Raw genomic sequence first — 22,492 nt, 5'->3', positions numbered from 1 at the left:
GTGATATGGTCCTTTTTTCTTCTACCAGATAAGCTGCCAAGGAGTGATGAAGTTGGTTGGTGACAATGTTAAGGTTAGCCCAAAGATCCAAAACCCCCACACATGTATCACAGGAGCCAGAGTGTGGGAATAAAAGATTTCCCACACCATTACTTCTCCACCAGCCTGACAGTAAGGGTTAATGGATTCATGATCTTTATGCAATCTCCTGATGCTCTCATTCACATGGTGCCAGAGAAATCTGGATTCATCTGACCAGGTAATGATGTTACAATGATCAGAGATCAAAGTTTTGCTTAATTGTTTCTTTTAGACGGCACTGATTGTCTGCCATTATAGCCATCCATGCTAAAGAAAAAGAATGACTTTCAGATGCCTTTATAGGTCACTCATCAGCATTGTAATCAGCGGTAATTTGCGCAACTGTTGGATGTCTCTAATAAATTGACCAATGTATAATTATGGTGGATAAAACAAGACTGAACACAAGACCTTCACAGTCTTTTAAATATCATAGGGTGAAGTAGCATGATACCTGCTCTCCATCTACCTGATCATCCTGAGGAACATTGTCATTTTCTTCTAAACATTCTGGAAAAAAAGGACTGGGACATCTGTCTGGTGTTGTCCTCTCACTAGATAGAACTGTAGGAAACATATACAGGGACTGAAATAATTCTTTACATACATATAATTTTAGGACATGTGTATTTAGTCCTGTATATTACCTGGTGATGTGATGGGCTGGGGAACCTCCATTATAACGTCCTTGTATAGATCTTTGTGTGCTTCTAAATACTCCCACTCCTCCAAGGAGAAATAGATGGCGACATCCTGACACCTTATGGGAACCTGGCAACATACAATGATACAGTCACCCCCCTCTCCATTCATAGCTATGGTATAATGTCCCAGCATTCCCAACAGTGTCACCTCTCCAGTCAACAGCTCAATCATCTTGTAGGTGAGTTCTAAGATCTTCTGGTCATTAATGTCCTCATGAATCAGGGGATGAGGTGGAGGCCCCATGATTGAGCTCAGTGGTCTTGTCCATTCCTTGGACACAGGAACCTGACAGCGCTCACTAGAGGTCTTCTTCACTACTGTGTAATCCTGGTTATGAAGAAACACATAAACAAATCTCAATACAGACATTTCCAGAGTCCTCACCGCTCCAGTTCTGTCCATCTGTTATTCCCATAGATAAGAATGATGTAATGTGACGTCATCAGAATCTCTCACCTCTCCAGTAAGCCGAAAAAGAATCTCTAGGGTGAGGTTTAATATACTTTCCGCCATCTTGTCCCTGTTCATATCCATCCTTGATAGGTCAATAAGGAAAATTCTCTTATGTAGAAGATCTCCACTGAGAGGATCCAATATTGTAGAGACCTGAATGGGAAGAAGATGAACCTATAGAAACTCATAAAGAATCCCATCTCAGAAGATTAACAGAGGGATGGATTACCCCAAAACATGATTGTGGGGTGCTGCTAGATTACTATGGTATCTGGAGATTTAACAATAGTCTTTGGGTCCACCTTGTACGAAGTTCCATTAGGTCCTAAAGCATGGTCTAATATGATATAACACAGGCAGAGATCATACACTGCACTGCATAAGTACTGCAGTTTATTAACAAAGTAATCATAGGTTGCGTTGTGCTGGCTCAGGAGCCGTTACATACAGCGGACGTCCTGCTGCAAATGCTGGGATGGTGCTAGAACCGATCCTGTCAGTTTAATCTTTTAGATACCATTTTCAATAGCGACGGCCACATTTATTGACATAGAGAAGGTACTTCCTCTATACTGCCATCGCAACCCCACTTTCCATAACTAGAAGACCTAGAGGTCTGTGTTAGGCTCCAGATTGTCATGGTAACCACTGCAGTCCATGATCACTTCTTGGGATGGGGTGGCAATGGAGATAGAAAGGGGACATCCTTCCTATGTCAAGCATCTAGATGTGGTACTCGCTATTGACAATGGCATCTAAGAGGTAAAACTGAGAGGATCGGTTCTAAAAAAAAATATAGATACTTAACATTGCTGTGTTGATATAAACGAACATGCTATTCATCTTACCCAGTAATGCCACAATGGATGATTTTTGGTCCAATGTCCTCAAAATATATTGAATAAAAAGTTATGACAAAGTCACATAAATCCCAAAGTCATAAGAATAAAACGACAACTTGTCACCCCAAAGATAAGCCCTCACACAACTCTCAAATTAAAAAAAGTTATAGCTCTTACAATAAGGATGCGCATCAATGCATAAAAACATATTTTTAATTGGGTTTTATTGTAAAAAGTAACAATATAAATACACTACACATATTTGGTACTATTAGGTCTGTAACGACTTAAACTATATAATGAGCACGTTATTTATCCTGCCTAGTGAACACCATTACAAAATCAGAAAAAAAGCAAGTATTTCTGTTTTTTTTATCACATTGTCTCACTAAAAAATTATAATTTTATTTTTTTATTTTTTTTTTACACTCACTAAAATAGTACCAGTAACACATACGACCAAAATATAAACTCTCATAGAGCTGAAGAAGACAGAAAGATAAGGTCCTCCATTTTAAGGCAAAGTGAGAGCATCTTAAAGTTTATCTAAAGTATATTTAACCCCTTATTGACATCCACCGTACATGTATGGCACTAGTCAGCAGCGGCTGTATGGAGCGGGCTCACCCCATACACGACAGGTAATGGATGTGTGTTACGGCCAGGACCTTCCTCCAACAAGCGCCGCCTGCGTTTGTGAACCTGTTAACATTAACAGTGAGTCGGCATGGGGGCACGCCATTTTATCCACCCATGCTGGCACAGTGTTTATGCTAACAGTTAACATAGAGTCGATGGGTTACTATGACAGCCGGGGATCTGTTGAAGATCTCTATGCTTGTCATTACGGAGTTCTCCTTGAAACCCAGAATGTGGCCGGGCTTCAAAGGAGACTGTGATTTTTACTATATGTAGCAACACTGTGCTATTGCCATATAAAGTACAAGCAATCGGACAATCGCAAGTTAAAGTCCCTTAGGGGGACTAACGATTACAGTGAAAAGTAAAAACAAAATGTTTTAAAAAATATGAAAAAATATGAAAAACCCTAAAAGTTCAAATCACCCATTGAAAATAAACATAATAAAAAAACTTAAAAAAGAATACACATATGTGGTATCGCCGAGTTTGGAAAACTCCAATCAAAATAATTAACCAAATTGGTAAATATCATGCCGGAAATTATATTTACCAATTGGGTTAATTATTTTGACCCTCCTCCATTATATCTGAGAGAGATAGAGCCTCCTCCATTATATCTGAGATCACTGACAGAGATAGAGCCTCCTCCATTATATCTGAGGTAACTGACAGAGATAGACCCTCCTCCATTATATCTGAGATCACTGACAGAGATAGAGCCTCCTCCATTATATCTGAGGTCACTGACAGAGATAGAGCCTCCTCCATTATATCTGAGGTCACTGACAGAGATAGAGCCTCCTCCATTATATCTGAGGTCACTGACAGAGATAGAGCCTCCTCCATTAAATCTGAGATCACTGACAGAGATAGAGCCTCCTCCATTAAATCTGAGATCACTGACAGAGATAGAGCCTCCTCCATTAAATCTGAGATCACTGACAGAGAGAGCCTCCTCCATTAAATCTGAGATCACTGACAGAGCTAGAGCCTCCTCCATTTTATCTAAGGCCTCTTATGGAATCTTACTGTGTGTGGGGGTTGTGCTGTTAGGGCATGATGTTTTGGGAAACGACTACTGTGTGTGCAGTATGTTTCCATGTTTGCCGTCTTTCACTGCTGGAATGTATGTATCTACTCGAGATAAGCAAATCAATTTGAAGGACCCTGGTCCAGCTGCCACGCAAGCTGTCTGTGGCTGATGAATGGGGGGAATGCATGAGTCATGTCGCAATCATGACATTGCGTCACACCTACAAATAAAAAATTGCCTGGATTCCAGCAGTTAGGAAGTGGTTCACAGGTCTCTCCAGTATGACTTCTATCCAAGTGTGTGTGTCTGTGCCATGATTGAGTGTCTATACGTCGCCGGCTTGCTGTATGGGGAGGACATCCTGACTGTTCACTAAACGAAACACTTCCATTTTGCTCGGCTGCAGGTAATTGATAGTAATTATTGTTATATAAAGTGTATGCATTGTAAGGTGGCTGCCGGACCGGTCGTGGACGGGAGGTATGTGCCACCCCAAGTGCCAAGCTTCGGTGATGTAGGACCCGGAGAAGCAGGCTCCAGCACACATAGTGTTGAGAGGAATTTAATGGGCCCGGATTACAGAGCCAGGTTTTACAAGCAGCTGAAAGAGCTGGGGGTGGGGTGGGGTGGGGGGGTGACAGCTGCTCACTTACCTTCAGTCCAGGTCTTGGAAGGCTGATTTAAGACAGCTGCGCCTGTCTCAGTCTGTCTGTGTGTGTTGGGCAAGGTGAGCAGACCTTGCACGTGCGTCTCAGACTCTGCAGGAGGCAGAGAAAAGCACTTTGTTTAAAAAGCTGAGGCCGTGCTGCATGGACTTGTTATTTTGAGCTTTGTTCTGTTATTCCTTTTTGTGCCAGGAAAAGGCTGTTACTTTTGTTTCCTCACTGGTGTATGGACACTAAATAAACCACCAGTTTGTTTGAACCCGCGGACTGCATCACTGTGTGAACCTGTGCCTACCTCCAACACGGCTCAGTGTGTACAAATCCCTACAGCATGCACACTTCAAATTCAGCCATGACAAAGTCACATAAGGTAACAATGTGTAATGTTCATTTTGGGCCCAACCTCCTCTTTACGCAGCCACCTTGCATCTTCTACTTATTTGTCTTAAGTGCCAACTTATCTCATCTTGTTAAGTACAAGGGATATAAAAAAGTTTACATTTCCCACTGTTAAAATGCCAGGTTTTTGACAAGTAAAAAAAAAAACATATCAAGAAGAATCATTTGAGAATATTTTCCACTTTTAATGTCACCCATAATCTGTACAAATCCACTGAGAAACAAACTGAAATCATTTTCAGGGGGAAATAAAAAGTACAAAACTAAAATGATGTGGTTGCTTAATCTTATTGGGGATGTGATTGTATTCATAAACAGCCAATCCTATGTAAACTCATGTTGAAGGGGTTATCGGGGATTAGTTTATTTTTGTTACTATGGGCCTAAGAACTGACTACCTGCCTGTTCTGTCATGGACAGCTCCTGCCTGCAATTTTGCCGCTTCACGATGGGGTGTGACAGCTGGCTCCCTGCAGTTAGGTACAGGGAGATGGCTGTTACTCAGTATGACATCGCCAATCATGCCCTGTCAGCAGAGTGGAAGAGAAGCAGCTGCTCTGTTAACGTGACATTAGAGAAAGCTGCAGAATCACATGCAAGAGTGGTCTGCATGTGGGGCAGGCAGAATGGGCAGGTAGTTAGCATTTAATAAAAAAAAAAAATAACCCCTTTAAATAGTAGTCAGTACACCACTGCCATCCCTTACAGTGATTCTGATTAACCCCATATAGAGTTTAGCTGGTCTATTAGAATTTTCCTGACATTTTCTTAGTTGCATTTAACACCAAAAGCCATGGTTCATTATCAGCTTACAACACAGCAAAAGGATATCGTTGCTGAAAGTTATCAGTCAGAAGGGTTCAAAAAAATTCCATGGTATTAGATCTACCATGGAATACTGTGAAGACGTCATCAAGAAGTGGCTTAAATTTGGCTTAACAGTGACATTATTTAGAACTGGACGTCCCTCAAAAATTGTTGAAATGACAACAAAATTGGTCCAGAAGGCTGCCAAGAGGCCTACAGCAACATTAAAGAAGCTACTGAACTTTCTGATAAGTACTGGTCGTGAACTGCTTGTGACAACAATCTCCCGTATTCTTCATATGTCTGGTCTGTGGGGTAGGGTGGCAAATAGGATACCTTTTATTGTAAAGAAAAACATAAGTTTGGCTATATTTTACTAAAACGTACATTAAGTCTCCCAAAAACATGTGGGATAATGTGTTATGGTCTGATGAGACAACCTAATGCCAAAGGCAAAATATAGAAAGTGGGGTAGATACATGTATTACTGGCCAGAAAGAATTCTGGTAAAATATAGAAAGTGGGGTAGATACATGTATTACTGACCAGAAAGATTCTGGAAAAGGCTACACCATGCTGAGATGATTATAGAAAAAACAATATGTTGATAGTCTCTCCCATATGAAACAAGGGGATTGGTAAAGTACAATACACACTAGTGGATGTAATCAGTGTCATTAGTCAATTAATATGTACAGGTTTATATCACTCAAATTTTAAGCACTGATCTTTAAAAGGCAGCACAATAGACCATCATAATTCAAAAAGAGAAAGTGCAATAGTGCTATTAGTTGTATAAGCCATGAAGATATACCTCAAAAGAAAGGCCTCAAGAGACCCTGTAGTCAACACACCAAGTTATAGCGCAAAGATACTGTAGCATCGGCGTCCCTGCCCTCTGCTAGGCAGGGACGCCGTCCCTCTCACCTCCGCGCTCCTCACGTGGGCCCCTCCAGCGCTCCTCTCTCTGTCGTCACAGCGGCGTCCCTGCCCCATGTCAGACAGGGACACCATCTCTCTCGCCCCCCAGCTCCTGGCGCGGCTTCTCCCTGCGCTCCGTTCCCTGCTGTGGCCGGCGCGCGTCCCTCCTCCAGCAGAGTGCTTAGGGCGCACGCGCGCGCACTCCTCCCCTCTTAAAGGGACTGCGCGCGTCTTCCTAGAAAGTCCCCGACCAATGGCCAGAGGACTTCCCACATTTAAGGCACCTCCTCCAAAATGGAGGTGCCCGAGCAACAGTTGTCGCACTGTGTCTTCACCTCTGCTTCAGCCCTCAGGTCCCTCCGCTAGCCTGACTAGTCCAGCCTGATTTCTATCTGCTTACCTGGAAGCACTTGCCAGCACCCGCTGAGTCCATCTACCTGCTTACCTGGAAGCACCTGCCAGCACCCGCTGAGTCCATCTACCTGCTTATCCGGAAGCACCCGCCAGCACCAGCCGCGGCTATCCTCCTGCTTACCCGGAAGCACCTGCCAGTACCTGCCGTGTCTATCTGCCCGCTGGGTTGAAGGTACCTGCCTGTCTACCCAGAGACGGTCCCCGTCACTCGCAGTGACCACCTGCCTGTCTACCCAGAGACTGTACCCGTCACTTGCCGTGACCACCTGCCTGCTTACCCAGAGACAGTCCCCGTCACTTGCCGTGACCACCTGCCTGTCTACCCAGAGACTGTCCCCATCACTTGCCGTGACCACCTGCCTGTGTACCCAGAGACTGTCCCCATCACTTGCCGTGACCACCTGCCTGCTTACCCAGAGACTGTCCCCGTCACTTGCTGTGACTACCTGCTTGCCTTCCCTGGGAGTCACCCGCTTCCTTACAAGGACTTCCCCTTTGTATTGCAGCTCAGAGGTTCCACCTCCCGGACCCGTTACAGTTTGCTCGGGCCATGGAACCCGGTGGCGCCCAAGCTCCCTCGCTCCCGGACCTATGCCATGAACTTTCCCGTCAGAGGTCCCAACAGGAGTCCATCCTGAGCCACCTGCGTAATGTTAACTCCCGCCTGGACACACTGACTGCCTCATCGGGACCTGCTTCCAGTCACACGACTCCTACCCCGGCAGCGTCGCTGCCCATCAATACCATGGCATCCCTTCCCGGTCCCCGCCTATCCGCCCCGCTTTGGTGGTGACCCCGGCCTGGCACGAGGCTTCATTAACCAGTGCACCCTGCACTTCGAACTTTTGGCACACCAATTCACCACCGACCGGGCCAAAGTGGCCTTCATCATGTCCCATCTCACTGGGGAGGCACTGGCTTGGCTAAATCCCCTATGGGAGAGAGGAGACCCCCTGGTGTCCAACCTGCCAGCCTTTCTCACGGCTTTCCGGAAAGTCTTCGATGAACCAGGACGAAAGATCTCATCCGCCTCCTCTCTGCTACGCCTCCACCAAGGGAGTCTCACCGTGGGCCAATATGCCATACGGTTCCGTACCCTTGCTTCCGAGCTTGCCTGTGATAACGAGGCCCTGGTGTCTGTCTTCTGGGAAGGCCTATCCGGCCGGATTAAGGATGAACTCGCCGGTCGGGACATTCCAACCTCTCTGGATGACTTAGTAACACTTGCCACCCGGATTGACATCCGGTTCCAGGAGCGTACCAAAGAGGTCACCCGTGAGAGGAGGTTTCCCCGTCTTGCTCCCACTTTCCAGAGACCCGTCTCTTCCTCTGTAACTCCCCGGGCGCACTCGCCAGAGCCCATGCAGGTCGACCAAGATGGTCAAAACCCGTCAAGAGTCATGCCGTGCCGAGGGGAGCTGTTTCTACTGTGGCAGTAAGGAGCACCGGATCCGTTCCTGCCCGGAGAGGCCGGGAAACGCCTGTGTCTAGGATCGCTCGGAGAGGTCGTCCTAGACAAGAGTAAACCCTCTCCATCTCTGATGCTGTCGGTCTCTATCATCTGCGGGGAGAACCGCTACTTTGAACTAGCTCAACTCGATTCTAGAGCTGCCGGAAACCTTATTTCCCAGTCCCTGGTAGAGAAATACCGCATTCCCACTAAACCTTTGGCTGTACCCTTATCTGTCACCTCCGTGGATGGACGGCTCTTACCGCTAACCATCCAACTCATCACCGAACCCATAACTCTGCAGGTGGGAATGCTGCACTCTGAGAGCATCTTGTTCCATGTTCTACCTGGACTCTCTCACGCCCTTTTGTTAGGCCTTCCTTGGCTCCAGAGACATGCACCCGTGCTGAATTGGCAGACCCGAGAAGTCCTTCGCTGGGGGTAGGACTGTCATAAGACTTGTTCAGTTCCTGTTCGTCCTGCTCGTCCTTCTCCTACTCCAGCCAATCTTCCCGGCCTATCGGTTCCTTATTGGTCTTATGCTGATGTTTTCAACAAGAAAGAAGCAGAGACATTACCCCCCCATAGACCATACGATTGCCCAATCGACCTGGTACCCGGCGCTACTCCACCCCGTCGGCGTATTTACCCGTTGTCCGCTGCCGAGACCCGGGCCATGTCTGAATATATCGAGGAAAATCTGGCCCGGGGATTTATCCGGAAATCAACCACCCCGGCGGGAACAGGCTTCTTCTTCGTTAAAAAGAAGGATGGCTCACTCCGTCCCTGTATAGACTATAGAGGTCTTAACCAGATCACTGTGAAGAATAAATACCCCCTTCCGCTCATTCCTGAATTATTTGACCGTCTGAGGTGTGCCAGAATCTTCACCAAGCTGGATCTCCGTGGGGCGTATAACCTGGTCCGTATCCGTCAGGGAGATTAATGGAAGACGGCATTCAACACCCGGGATGGCCATTATGAATACCTCGTAATGCCCTTCGGCCTCTAATGCTCCCGCCGTCTTTCAAGAATTGGTCAATGACATCTTCCGTGACCTTCTCTACTTCTGCGTGGTAGTGTACCTGGACGACATCTTGGTCTTCTCTCCGGATCTTCCCACACACCGGAGGGACGTTCCTCAGGTCCTGCTCTGGCTCAGGCAAAACCACCTCTACGCAAAATTTGAGAAGTGCCTCTTTGAGCAGACCTCGCTTCCATTTCTGGGCTACGTCATCTCCCAGACCGGCCTACGAATGGATCCTGAGAAACTTTCTGCCATCCTGAAGTGGCCCCGACCGGAGGGGTTGAAGGCTATTCAGCGGTTCCTGGGCTTCGCCAATTACTACCGCCTCTTCATTCCGCACTTCTCCTCCCAGACAGCCCTATCTCCGCGCTCACCCGTAAGGGCGCTAGTCCCAAAGAATGGCCGCCCGAGGCTGAAGAGGCCTTTCTTTCTTTGAAACAAGCTTTCTCCTCCGCTTCTGTGCTGCACCGTCCGGACGGCAACAAACAATTCTTCTTAGAAGTAGATGCTTCCTCCTCCGGAGCCGGAGCGATGCTCACCCAAAAGTCGCTATCCGGGAGAATGGTAACCTGCGGCTTCTTCTCCAAGCTCTTCTCGTCTGAACGCAATTATTCTATAGGAGACCGAGAATTGTTAGCCGTTAAACTGGCACTAGAGAAGTGGCGTTACCTGCTCGAGGGGGCTCTTCACCCGGTAATAATTTATACGGACCACAAAAACTTGGCTTACCTCCAGAGTGCCCAAAGACTTAACCCGCGCCAGGCCCGGTGGTCCTTGTTCTTTGCCCGCTTTGATTTCATTCTTCATTTCCGCCCGGCAGACAAAAATATCACAGCCGATGCCTTGTCCCAATCCTTTCTGTTCTCCGATCTAGAGGAGGAGCCCAAGCACATCATCGACCCCGCCAAGGTAATGCAAGTGGCTCCCTTGGATCTGAATAGTCTTCCACCCGGTAAGACGTTCGTGACAGTACCTGATCGTGAGAAGGTTCTGCACTGGGGACATTCGTCTAAGCTAGCTGGCCATGCTGGCCAAAAGAAGACCCTGCAGCTTATTGCCCGGCATTACTGGTGGCCTACCCTGCGCAAGGAGGTAATAGACTTTGTCTCAGCCTGTGCGTCCTGCGCCCGCAACAAGGTTCCTAGAAATCTGCCAGCCGGCCGCCTTCTGCCTCTTCCCGTACCTGCTGCCCTGTGGCAGCATCTAGCCATGGACTTTATAACGGATCTCCCTGTCTCTGCTGGTTGTACGGTCATTTGGGTGGTCGCTGATCGCTTCTCTAAAATGGCCCACTTCATTCCCCTGCCGGGTCTTCCGTCTGCATCTGAGTTGGCTAAGGACTTTATTCACCATATTTTCCGTCTCCATGGTCTTCCTCTTCACATCGTGGGCCGAATTCTCCTACAATAATCACGAGAGCGAATCCTCTTCCAAATCCCCGTTTTTTACAGTCTACGGCCAACATCCCCGGATCCCGTTTCCCGTCTCCGCCTCGGTGGACAACCCGGCCGCGGAATCTCTTGTTAGTGAATTCTCCACCATTTGGGAGAGTACCAGATCCGCACTTCTTCAGTCCTCCGAGTGGATGAAGAGACAGGCTGACAAGAGACGTTTGGATCCGCCCCAATTCCGTCCTGGAGATAAGGTCTGGCTCTCGTCCAAATATGTCCGGCTCAAGATTCCTTCCTACAAGTTAGGGCCCCGGTTCATCGGCCCACTGGAAGTTATCAAACAAATCAACCCGGTGGCCTATAAATTGAAACTCCCGGCCAACTTGCGGATCCCCAACTCCTTCCATGTATCTCTCCTCAAACCCGTGGTACTTAACTCCTTTTTCAAGTCTTCAGGTATGCCTCCTGCTCCGGTTTCCGCTGAAAACGAGTTTCAGCATTCTGGCCACCAAGAGGGTAAGAGGAAAGACCTTTTTTCTAGTGGATTGGAAGGAGTTTGGTCCTGAGGAGAGAACATGGGAGCCCCGGGAGAACATCCATGCCCCGCTTATCCTTGATAAATTTCTTTCTGGCCTAAAGAAGAGGGGGCATAAAGGGGGGGGGGTACTGTAGCATCGGCGTCCCAGCCCTCTGCTAGGCAGGGACGCCGTCCCTCTCACCTCCGCGCTCCTCACGTGGGCCCCTCCAGCGCTGCTCTCTCTGTCGTCGCAGCGGCGTCCCTGCCCCATGTCAGACAGGGACACCATCTCTCTCGCCCCCCGGCTCCTGGCGCAGCTTCTCCCTGCGCTCCGTTCCCTGCTGTGGCCGGCACGCGTCCCTCCTCCAGCAGAGTGCTTAGGGCGCGCGCGCGCGCACTCCCCCCCCCTCTTAAAGGGACTGCGCGCGTCTTCCTAAAAAGTCCCCGGCCAATGGCCAGAGGACTTCCCACATTTAAGGTACCTCCTCCAAAATGGAGGTGCCCGAGCAACAGTTGTCGCACTGTGTCTTCACCTCTGCTTCAGCCCTCAGGTCCCTCCGCTAGCCTGACTAGTCCAGCCTGATTTCTATCTGCTTACCTGGAAGCACTTGCCAGCACCCGCTGAGTCCATCTACCTGCTTACCTGGAAGCACCTGCCAGCACCCGCTGAGTTTATCTATCTGTTTACCTGGAAGTACCTGCCAGCACCCGCTGAGTTCATCTACCTGCTTATCTAGAAGCACCAGCCAGCACCTGCCGCGGCTATCCTCCTGCTTACCCGGAAGCACCTGCCAGTACCTGCCGTGTCTATCTGCCCGCTGGGTTGAAGGTACCTGCCTGTCTACCCAGAGACTGTCCCCGTCACTCACAGTGACCACCTGCCTGTCTACCCAGAGACTGTCCCCGTCACTTGCCGTGACCACCTGCCTGCTTACCCAGAGACTGTCCCCGTCACTTGCCGTGACCACCTGCCTGCTTACCCAGAGACTGTCCCCGTCACTTGCCGTGACCACCTGCCTGTCTACCCAGAGACTGTCCCCGTCACTTGCCGTGACCACCTGCCTGTCTACCCAGAGACTGTCCCCGTCACTTGCCGTGACCACCTGCCTGTCTACCCAGAGACTGTCCCCGTCACTTGCCGTGACCACCTGCCTGCTTACCCAGAGACTGTCCCCGTCACTTGCTGTGACTACCTGCTTGCCTTCCCTGGGAGTCACCCGCTTCCTTACAAGGACTTCCCCTTTGTATTGCAGCTCAGAGGTTCCACCTCCCGGACCCGTTACAGATACCATTGAATATGCCAAAAATTAGGTCCCATGTTACAGTATTAGCAAGGTATCAAGGTATAACTAAAGCATTATATACTCAAAGCAGCCAAGATATAGGACTATAAACGTACTGGAATAGAAATAGACACTGATGGTGTATTATATAATGTTACAACTAGTCAAAACAAAGGACTTATCTGTTGTCCATAGATTCAGCGTTAACCCAGACCAAATAGTCTCCAGATATGGGATGATGTGGCCTGTAGCCAATATATCCAGAAATGCACATCCTTAGTACCAGAGGTATCAGTAATTCCTTTCCAACAAGTTTCTCCCCCTCCTGGTGTAGGGTTCATCAGGGGACCATGTTAAGGAGGCTTGGACATCTGTGGACTGTGAGACACATTGTTGTCTCTTCTCTTGCCCTTATACCTACTAAGGTTTTCTCCTTAACATGGTCCCACCTGCTGGTAGGCAGGGCACAGCCTTACTAGGGTATCCAAGGGAAAGTTTGCCTGTGTCTTTATACTTACCCCATCACCCTACCCCAATATACATATACAGATACCTATTTTAAGGATAGTGTTTATGTACTATTTAGTTTAAACTTTTAATACAATCTAATAAAAATTAATTTTTAAGGGGTGGTTTAATTCTTTCTGGTTGGTAATGGTCTGATGAGACCAAAGTTGAATTTTATGGACATAATTCCAAAAGTATGTTTGGCACAAAGCCAACACTGCACATGACCAAAGGAACACAATACCCACAATGAAGAGTGGTAGAGGCAGAATTATTCTTTGGTGCTGTTTTTTGGCAGCTGGATGGCTTTAGCCAAGGTGAAAAATTTTGAACAGTTTGAAATATTAGTCAATTTTGCATCAAAGCCTTCATACTTCTGCTAAAAATGAAGACTAATTTTACCTTTCAGCATGACAACGACCCTAAGCAGTGCCCAGACCAGAATCCAATGGAAAATCTGCAAGTTGAACCTGAAGAGTTTTCCAAAACTCAAAATCTCAAAAAGGAAGAGTGGGCAAAGATTGTCAATTCTACATGTGCCATGCTAATAGACTCCGATCCCAAAAACACTGAATGCTGTGAAAAATTTAAAGGGTACTTCAACAAAGTATTAGCGTAAGGATGTGCATAATTTTGCAACCACATTTTTTTGGTTGATTATTTATCTTTTTCCACAAGAAAAGACTTTGTTTTTTTCAATTGAATTGTACAAATTATAGGGGACAATTAAGCTGGAAAAAGTTCTAAAATTATTCTTATTGTTATGGTTTTTTACTTGACAAAAACCTGTCATTTTAACAGGGGTGTGTAGATATTTTTTGTAGCCACTTTAGTTGTATGCTTGCTTCCATTCTTGTTTAACGTCGGCGATAGCCGGCTCCCATTAAGTTTTATGAATTGTGAGTATTTTCTATATGCATGTCAATGCAATGCTAGGCAGGGGTGTGGGAGCTTTGGATAATTATACTTGTTGTGCAGTATCCGCCCTGTTCTTTATGATACACGTTGGTGTATTTTAGCCTTGTGCTTGATTTCAGCGTTTAAAAAAAAAGTGGATTTTTTTTGTATCACAGCTTTGTCTGTCTGTGTTATTATATATTTATTCTCTTTTCTATCCCAGTAAATTTGTCTTACCATATGGTAATATATGGCCAGTGCATATATATCATGCACAACCTCTTTCCTTCCTCTTTTTGGCATCCAAATAGAATGAATGCCAGCGTCCAGGATATGATAAAGTCACTCCAATTTTTATTTCTTCTGATTTAAAAGCATTTTACAAAATGTTTCGTAAATATGTAGCACAGTAGCTTAAGTGTTAAAGGCTGCTATGGCCTTTAGTCATTACATAAAATTAAGGGCAAAAATAGGGACTTAAAAGCTGCAATGCAACCAATCCAAGTGTCAGACAAGATAACACGATCCAGTTTACTACATGATCTAATGAAATAGAAATACGGTAATCATAATATGAATTGTTTTAGTGGTAACAACCGAACCACTGGCCCACTATCATTAATATTGCAAAATTATGTCATGCATAGTATTTAAGGGATGCAAATTTTTTTTTTTATGCAAAAAGACTGATCGTTTTGCATAACTTGTCATATTTTATTATATTGTTGACTATAAGCCGTAGAAAATGTGAGGCACGGAAAAGTGGTGTAAAAAATATCAGCTTTGGCGAAATTCATATCAGTATGCTCTCTATTATTGGCTATGTATTTAGCTCCTTCTGTCTGCCGAAGTCACGTTTACAGTTTGGCAGCCAATCACTAAGCTCAGCAGCTCTGAGCAGGGTGTTTTGTCACAGTTGATGAGCTCACTGATTGGCTGCCGTGCTGGTGACATGACATCAGCGCCGCAACCAATGCCACACACAGGGAGCAGTGGTGAGATTCGTCAGTGGACCAGGGTGGGGGGGGGGGGGGGGGAGGAGTATGGTTCGGTTTGTTTCTTCATAATAGAATGCATTCGGGGATTAACTTTAAATGACAGGGAACAACCTCTTCATTGTACTGGAGTTTGTAAAAATTAATTGCATGCTTTTCTGCTTCCCTCTCTGAAGGTAATTTCTGTTGAACAATTAGGCTGTGTGTCCACGATACGGATATAATGCGTTTCCTCGGCTGCAGTTCCGCCGCAAAAACGCATTAAAAATGCATGCTAAGTTGTCTGCCATGTTTCCCAATGATAATCCGCATGTGCTGTGCACATGCTGCGGAAATTTCCGCTGCGGATTATCATTGCGAAAAAATCCGCAGCACGACCATTAATTTTGCGGAATCATGGCGAAATAGCCGCCATTGACTTGCATTGGACGCATAACATCTGCATGACTACACGTACACAGACGGATATTATGTGATTCAATGCGCGGATAGTACCCGGGTCTGGAGAAGAGGAGACTCTCCTCCAGACCCGGGTACCATAGTACCTCTAGTTAAAAAAAGAATTAAAATTAAAAAAAAAACCATATACTCACCTTCTGATGGCCCCGTCTGCTCCCGGTGGTGCTGCTGGCTCTTCGGCTGCTCGCGGTGGTAAAAGGACCTTTCATAACGTCATTTAATCATGTGACAGGTCACGCGACCTCTGACGTTGGCAGTCGCGTGACCTGTCACATGAATACATGGCGTCATGGAAGGTCCTTTTACATCACCGCAAGCAGCCGGAGACACCGGACGCACCGGAGAAGGAGACCACTGGCCATCGGAAGATGAGTATAATGCTTTTTTTTCACCATTTTTATTCTCTTTTTTACTATTGATGCAGCATTGTAACTTGGTCACACTATATAAATCCATACCGGTTGCATGGATTTATATAGTGTGACCAAGTTGTCAAGCACTTTTCCAAGTGATGCTAAAATCGTTTGGAAAAGCGCTTGACAACCCGCATGCGAAATCGCATGTTCAAAACGCTTCAGAAACGCTTCTACCTGGCAGAAAAAACGCATGTAAAATCCGCATGCGTTTTTTCTGCCAGGGAGATGCAGAAACGCTCCGTAGTATTTCTGCATCGTGGGCACTTAGCCTTATGTTTCATGCAAAGCAGTTCACCCACTGATGCACTATTAACAATGTGCAGTGGGTGACACAAAGTCGTATGTAATATGGCATTACCTAGGTTTTCTTTATGGTAAGAGACGGTATCTCTCTTGTTGGTAACTAAATTACCTATGCATAATAAATCCAAAAATGTACAATTGTTTTCGGAGCGGAATAAGTAAAGCATAATCCAATTTTAATATTGGGGTTATCCAGGATTTGACTTACTTTTAACTATGGGGCTAAGAACATACAGGCAGGTAGTTGTTAACTAAAATAAAAACCAAAGCCACAGAGGAATTAACCCCTTTAAAGCCCATGACGTATTAATACGCGTCTGTGCCCTGGGCTTCAAGAGCCTGACCCGTATTAATATGTCATGTCGATCGCGCGCGCACACAGGCTGTGCGGGAGCGATCGCTGCCGGGTGCTAGCTGATAGTACCAGGTGTCAGCTGTGACAATGTGCAGGACCGCTCCCGGCACGTTAACCCCCACAATGCTGAGATCGAAGTCGATCGCAGCATTGCAGTGGCTAAGGGGAGGTGATCGCGATACTCACCTCCTCTTCCGGCCTCCAGCGTTGTCTGCCGCGGCTTCCCGGATATTGCCATGACGACCCGATGTCGTCATGACAACATCCGGGTCACCAGACAGCAGAAAGATTTTTTGGTCATGCGCAGTGCATGACCAAACTATCTTCTCACTGTGCAGCGCTGACTGCCTGCATGGCACAGGGATGGTGCTCCATTCCTGTGCTATGCAGGCATCCCTGTGCCATGCAGGCGATCAGAATAAAAAAAGTGAAAGTCCCATAGTGGGACAAAGTATAAAAGTATAAAAACTGTCAGAGTGAAAAAAAAAAAAAAAAATCCTGGCTGTAGATCATGATGATATACAGGTAGGCTGTTGCGTACTTCTTGTGGGGAGCTAGGATCCAGTCCATGGCTCTCTTGAAGGTAGCCGGGGCTCCTTGCAACCCAAACGTCATCCTTGTGTATTGGAAACATTTGCCTGGCGTTGAGAAGGTCATCTTCTCCTTGGCATGTTGGGACATGGGTATTTGCCAATATCCTTTTGTGATGTCAAGGGTGGTAATGTACCTGGCCGATCCTAACCTTTCAATCAGTTTGTCTACCCTGGGCATTGGGTAGGTGTCGAACTTCGAGACCTCGTTGAGTTTCGTATAGTCATTGCAGAACCGCCATTCTCCATCAGGTTTCGGCACTAAGAATATGCGACTGGACCAGCCACTCTTGGACTCTTCAATGACTCCTAGACCCAGCATGCACTTCATTTCTTTCGAGATTACCTCTCGGCGAGCTTCAGGAATTCGGTATCGCTTCAAGTTTATTCAGACATGAGGCTCCGTAAGCACCTCATGCTGTATGATCTGAGTACACCCTGGTAGATCCGAGAACAGGTTCCTGTTCCGCTGTAGCAACTCGTGGCACTGCTTTTGGGCACGTGACAGCGACTCTGCCATCTTGACCTCTCCCACATCGGCTTCAGACTTCGCCACCAAACACGGGGCTTCCACGGGCTCCCTCTTTCGCCATAGCTTAATCAGGCTGATGTGGTACACCTGCTAGGGCTTCCTTCTCCCTGGTTGGTGGACTTTATAGTTAACATCACCAACCTTTTCCACTACTTCATAGGGACCCTGCCACTGAGCCAGGAATTTGCTCTCCACCGTAGGTACCAGCACCAGTACCTGATCCCCAGGGTTGAAGTGTCTTACCCTCGCTGACCTATTATACACCCTCAACTGTGCCTCTTGTGCTTTGAGGTATTCTTTCACAAAGGGTATTACCTCTGCAATCCTCTCTTGCATCTGCGGCACATGTTCGATCACACTCCTGTAGGGTGTAGACTCAGCATCCTGAGTTGTGTGATCTGCAGGGTCCTGCACAACTCCCTCATCACCCTTGACATAAATGGGGTCCCTTGGTCTGTTAGGATCTCCTTAGGCAACCCCATTCTAGAGAAGATGTGGACCAAGTTCCGGGCTATACATTTGGCAGAGGAGTTACGTACTGGCACAGCCTCTGGATACTGTGTAGCATAGTCCAATACCACCGGAATATACTGATGTCCTCTGGCGGACTTGAAAAGGAGTCCCACTAGATCCATAGCTATGTGAACAAAAGAAATCTCGATGATCGGCAAGGGCATTAAGGGGCTACAGAAGTGAGCCACCAAGGAGATCAGCTGGCAGGTGGGACATGACCTACAATAATTTACAATTTCTCGGTGACAACCAGGCCAATAGAACCTCTGGAGGACCCTTTCCTGGGTTTTCTCTACCCCCAGATGACCACCCAACATATGTGTATGGGCCATATCTAACACCCTGCGTCTGTATGGCCATGGCACTAGTAACTGCTCGATTACCTCCCCTCTGAGCTTGGTGACCAGATATAGTAACTCCGCATTTATGGCAAAGTATGGATATCGGGTGTCAGTCCCCGGCTCTTGAGCAACACCATTAAGAACAGTTACATTATCAAACGCCCCTTTTAGAGTTAAGTCCCTGAGCTGGGCGGGTCCAAAGTTTCCTCTGGACACCTCCAGTTTAGGGATGTTGGCTTCCGGGGGTGCAGCCTCATCCTTATCCCCAACTGGCACACAAAAGGGAAACCCGTCGGCTGCGGCCTGCGATGAGATTTCTTTGGGTGCGACCTGGTTGTTGTCCGGACAACCCGGCTTCCTCCCATTCTCCCACAAGTCCCAAAACAAGGCAAAGTTCCGCCCTATTATAACAGGGTGCAACAGGTCCTTGACTACGCCCACCTCATGGGACTTGGCGCCACAGTTTGTGTCTATGACCATTTGGGCCACATGGTAGTCCTTAGCTTCCCCATGGATACAACGGACACCGACCTTTTTCCCCAGAACCAGTCGATCAGGAATTGTGGCCCTTAATAGGGTTATCAAACTTCCCGACTCTAACAGAGCAGTCACTTGCACTCCATTCACTGACACGAGGCATGCCTGCGGTCCCTCGCCTGGTTGAGGGACAGCACTACAGGCAAAACATGCAAAGTACGAACAGCGTCATCCTGTAGTCCATTGGCTCATTTGTCATGGGGCAACGGGCAGCTATGTGACCTGAGGTGTGACATCGTCAACATATTATGTTATTTGGCGGGACCCTTGGAAGCAACTCAGACCCCTCCTGGGCTCTAGGATGCCCCTCAGATGTGGGTCTAGTTCCCCTCTTTTGGGTGTGCGCCCCCTTTTGGGAACCCCAGTATGAAGATGCTACGACCCCTGGCTTTCCCAAGGAACTCTCCACCGCCTGGTACCTTTCCACCAAGTCATCGGCATTACGGGGATCTCACTGGGCAAACCAGGATTGCACAGACCTCGGAAGGGAGTGGATGAACCTGTCCAAGACGGCCCTCTCCACCATCTGTGCTGGGGAGGAAGATTCAGGTTCCAACCACTTTTGGACCAGGTGTAGGAGATCAAACATATGGTACCGGGGAGGTTTGTCAGTGCAATAGGCCCAGTGGTGCACCCATTGCACCCTGACAGTCAGAATCACTCCCAAGCGCGCCAAGATCTCAGTTTTTACCTTGGCGTACTCTTTTGCGTCCTGCAAGGCCAAGTCATAATAGGCTTTCTGCGGCTCGCCTGTTAAATATGGCGCCAGAACCTCCACCCACTGCTCCAGAGGCAATTTCTCCACCCTTTCAAATACAGTCAGGAACGCCTCGACGTCATCACCTGGGGTCATCTTTTGTAACGCTCTCCTTACCGACTTCCTGACGTGTGTCATCACCTGGACTTGGGGGTGGGGTGGTTGCCCTGCCACGAATCACCTCAGCTAGGAGCTCCATCTGCTGCTTGTGCGGCTGTTGATGCTGCTGGAGATTAGCTTGCACCAGTTGCTTTATCAGCTTCTCCATGCTGCTGGACGTCCCTTGCTGGCTGGAAGCCTTCACCCAGGACATAAACGGTTTCCTGTAGCAGTCACCTTGTTATTCGTGCCTGCATTCTCCATCAACTGGAACGGTTTTGGTACTCACTCAGCCGCGATATAGGTAGGCACAGGAAACAGTTTCTTTAAAAACGCCCAAGGCAGGTTTATTGTAACTTTATAAACCACACTTTTTTAGAAGTAAATAAAAGACAGCCTTGCCTGGCACAGAGTAACAAAAAACAGAAAATAAACAGTCCATACAATATGGCAGGTTTGCCAAATCACGGTCAGTGTCCTTTAGCACAAAACACTCTAGAGGTCTCCACACCTCCAGCCTCAAACACTGGGTCTCCATTTTATTTACACACCCTGGGGTGGGGATATGTGAGCAGCCAATCCCTCCCAATTCTTATGACTGCTTGTAAAAACCGGGCCTTGATAAGCCCAATTAACCCTCTCAGCACTACATGCTTTTCCCGGGTTTACATCATTGAAGCTACCAACCTCGGTGATACATAACTCCTCTCAAGGACCTGCCCGTTGGCCATCAAAATTATTACACTATTAATTCATATGTTAATTACCGGATTTCTATGCTATTTGATCAGATATAGGCAATTTAATCATATGATCTTGTTTGTCCCGGGAATTGGTTGCCTTACAGCTTTTAAGTCCCTAGTTTTGCACTTATCTTTATGCTATGACTAAAGACCATAGCGGCCTAAAACGTTACTGTACTACCTGTTTACACTTTGCGTAACCTTTTGTGACAAACAATCTAAATATATTCAAATTGGATTGATTTATCATCCTGACTTCCATTCCTTTTGAATTAGTTCCTGCCTCCAAAGCTGCCGTGCGACCCTCCGATTCCAGGTAAGCTGAAGTACATCTAATTTCCCCAATGTCATATTTGTGCATCATGCCATGTAGATGAAATGGCGCCAGGCTTACATATAAAAATAGAGGCAACAGGGACTCCGGCAGGTACTGCAGCTTCACAAGGTTCTGATCCGGCACTGAGGTGGCCTCTGGACCAGCATCCTGCCCATTGATTTGCTCATCTCAAATATCTACATCACAGGATAAGTAAATTAAAAAAGTTGTCTCTCAGAAAGTAGCAACACAGAAACACCTATAGACTGAGCAATGAAAGGGTTAATTTCCCCTGCGCCCTATAATGGGGAATCTCCACATACCTCCACCTGCAGAGCCGCACACCAGATATATGGCTGTTCTTTGTTTACAGGACCTGTGATGATGTCACAGGAGGGGAGGAGTCAGGGGTCACATGATCAGGTGCATCAGTGTATGCAGGACTCTGCTGTGCTGAAGTTTATGTGAGGGATATAGCAAAGTTATGTGTGTGCACGACGTGTGGGGAGCTGTGTGTGCACGACGTGTGGGGAGCTGTGTGTGCACGACGTGTGGGGAGCTGTGTGTGCACGACGTGTGGGGAGCTGTGTGTGCACGACGTGTGGGGAGCTGTGTGTGCACGACGTGTGCGGAGCTGTGTGTGTAAGACGTGTGCGGAGCTGTGTGTGCACGACGTGTGCGGAGCTGTGTGTGTAAGACGTGTGCGGAGCTGTGTGTGCACGACGTGTGCGGAGCTGTGTGTGCACGACGTGTGCGGAGCTGTGTGTGCACGACGTGTGCGGAGCTGTGTGTGCACGACGTGTGCGGAGCTGTGTGTGCACGACGTGTGCGGAGCTGTGTGTGCACGACGTGTGCGGAGCTGTGTGTGCACGACGTGTGCGGAGCTGTGTGTGCACGACGTGTGCGGAGCTGTGTGTGCACGACGTGTGCGGAGCTGTGTGCATGACGTGTGCGGAGCTGTGTGCATGACGTGTGCGGAGCTGTGTGTGCATGACGTGTGCGGAGCTGTGTGTGTATACGACGTGTGCGGAGCTGTGTGTGTACGACGTGTGCGGAGCTGTGTGTGTATACGACGTGTGGGGAGCTGTGTGTGTATACGACGTGTGCGGAGCTGTGTGTGTACGACGTGTGCAGAGCATAACTATGTGTGGGGAGCTGTGTGTGCACGACGTGTGCGGAGCTGTGTGTGCACGACGTGTGCGGAGCTGTGTGTGCACGACGTGTGCGGAGCTGTGTGTGCACGACGTGTGCGGAGCTGTGTGTGCACGACGTGTGCGGAGCTGTGTGTGCACGACGTGTGCGGAGCTGTGTGTGTATACGACGTGTGCGGAGCTGTGTGTGTATACGACGTGTGGGGAGCTGTGTGTGTATACGACGTGTGGGGAGCTGTGTGTGTGTACGACGTGTGCAGAGCATAACTATGTGTGCGGAGCTGTGTGTGCACGACGTGTGCGGAGCTGTGTGTGCACGACGTGTGCGGAGCTGTGTGCACGACGTGTGCG

General features: G+C 47.8%; 1 protein-coding gene across 2 annotated transcripts in view; it reads right to left on the bottom strand.

Moving 5' to 3' along the window:
• Positions 1–21,441, bottom strand: part of LOC141272094 (uncharacterized) — a 37,480-nt gene extending 16,039 nt beyond the window's left edge. Inside the window, exons 1-6 of one of the 2 annotated variants that reach the window (XM_073682404.1) lie at positions 21,314–21,363; positions 21,069–21,187; positions 1,243–1,392; positions 934–1,113; positions 729–852; positions 551–645 (exon numbers count right to left, since the gene is read on the bottom strand). In XM_073682404.1, the coding sequence (XP_073538505.1) occupies positions 551–645; positions 729–852; positions 934–1,113; positions 1,243–1,320 (477 nt within the window). In that variant the 5' untranslated portion in view covers positions 1,321–1,392; positions 21,069–21,187; positions 21,314–21,363. Of the gene's footprint in view, positions 1–550; positions 646–728; positions 853–933; positions 1,114–1,242; positions 1,393–21,068; positions 21,188–21,313 lie in introns of both variants that reach the window. The other variant, XM_073682403.1, reaches the window with a different exon arrangement.
• Positions 21,442–22,492: the final 1,051 nt, after the last annotated feature.

This window comes from Phyllobates terribilis, unplaced genomic scaffold, assembly GCF_046119375.1.
Source record: "Phyllobates terribilis strain yellow unplaced genomic scaffold, ASM4611937v1 Scaffold_5__5_contigs__length_657084704, whole genome shotgun sequence".
Classification (NCBI taxonomy): Eukaryota; Metazoa; Chordata; class Amphibia; order Anura; family Dendrobatidae; genus Phyllobates; species Phyllobates terribilis.
This window is presented reverse-complemented; position numbering and strand designations above follow the sequence as displayed.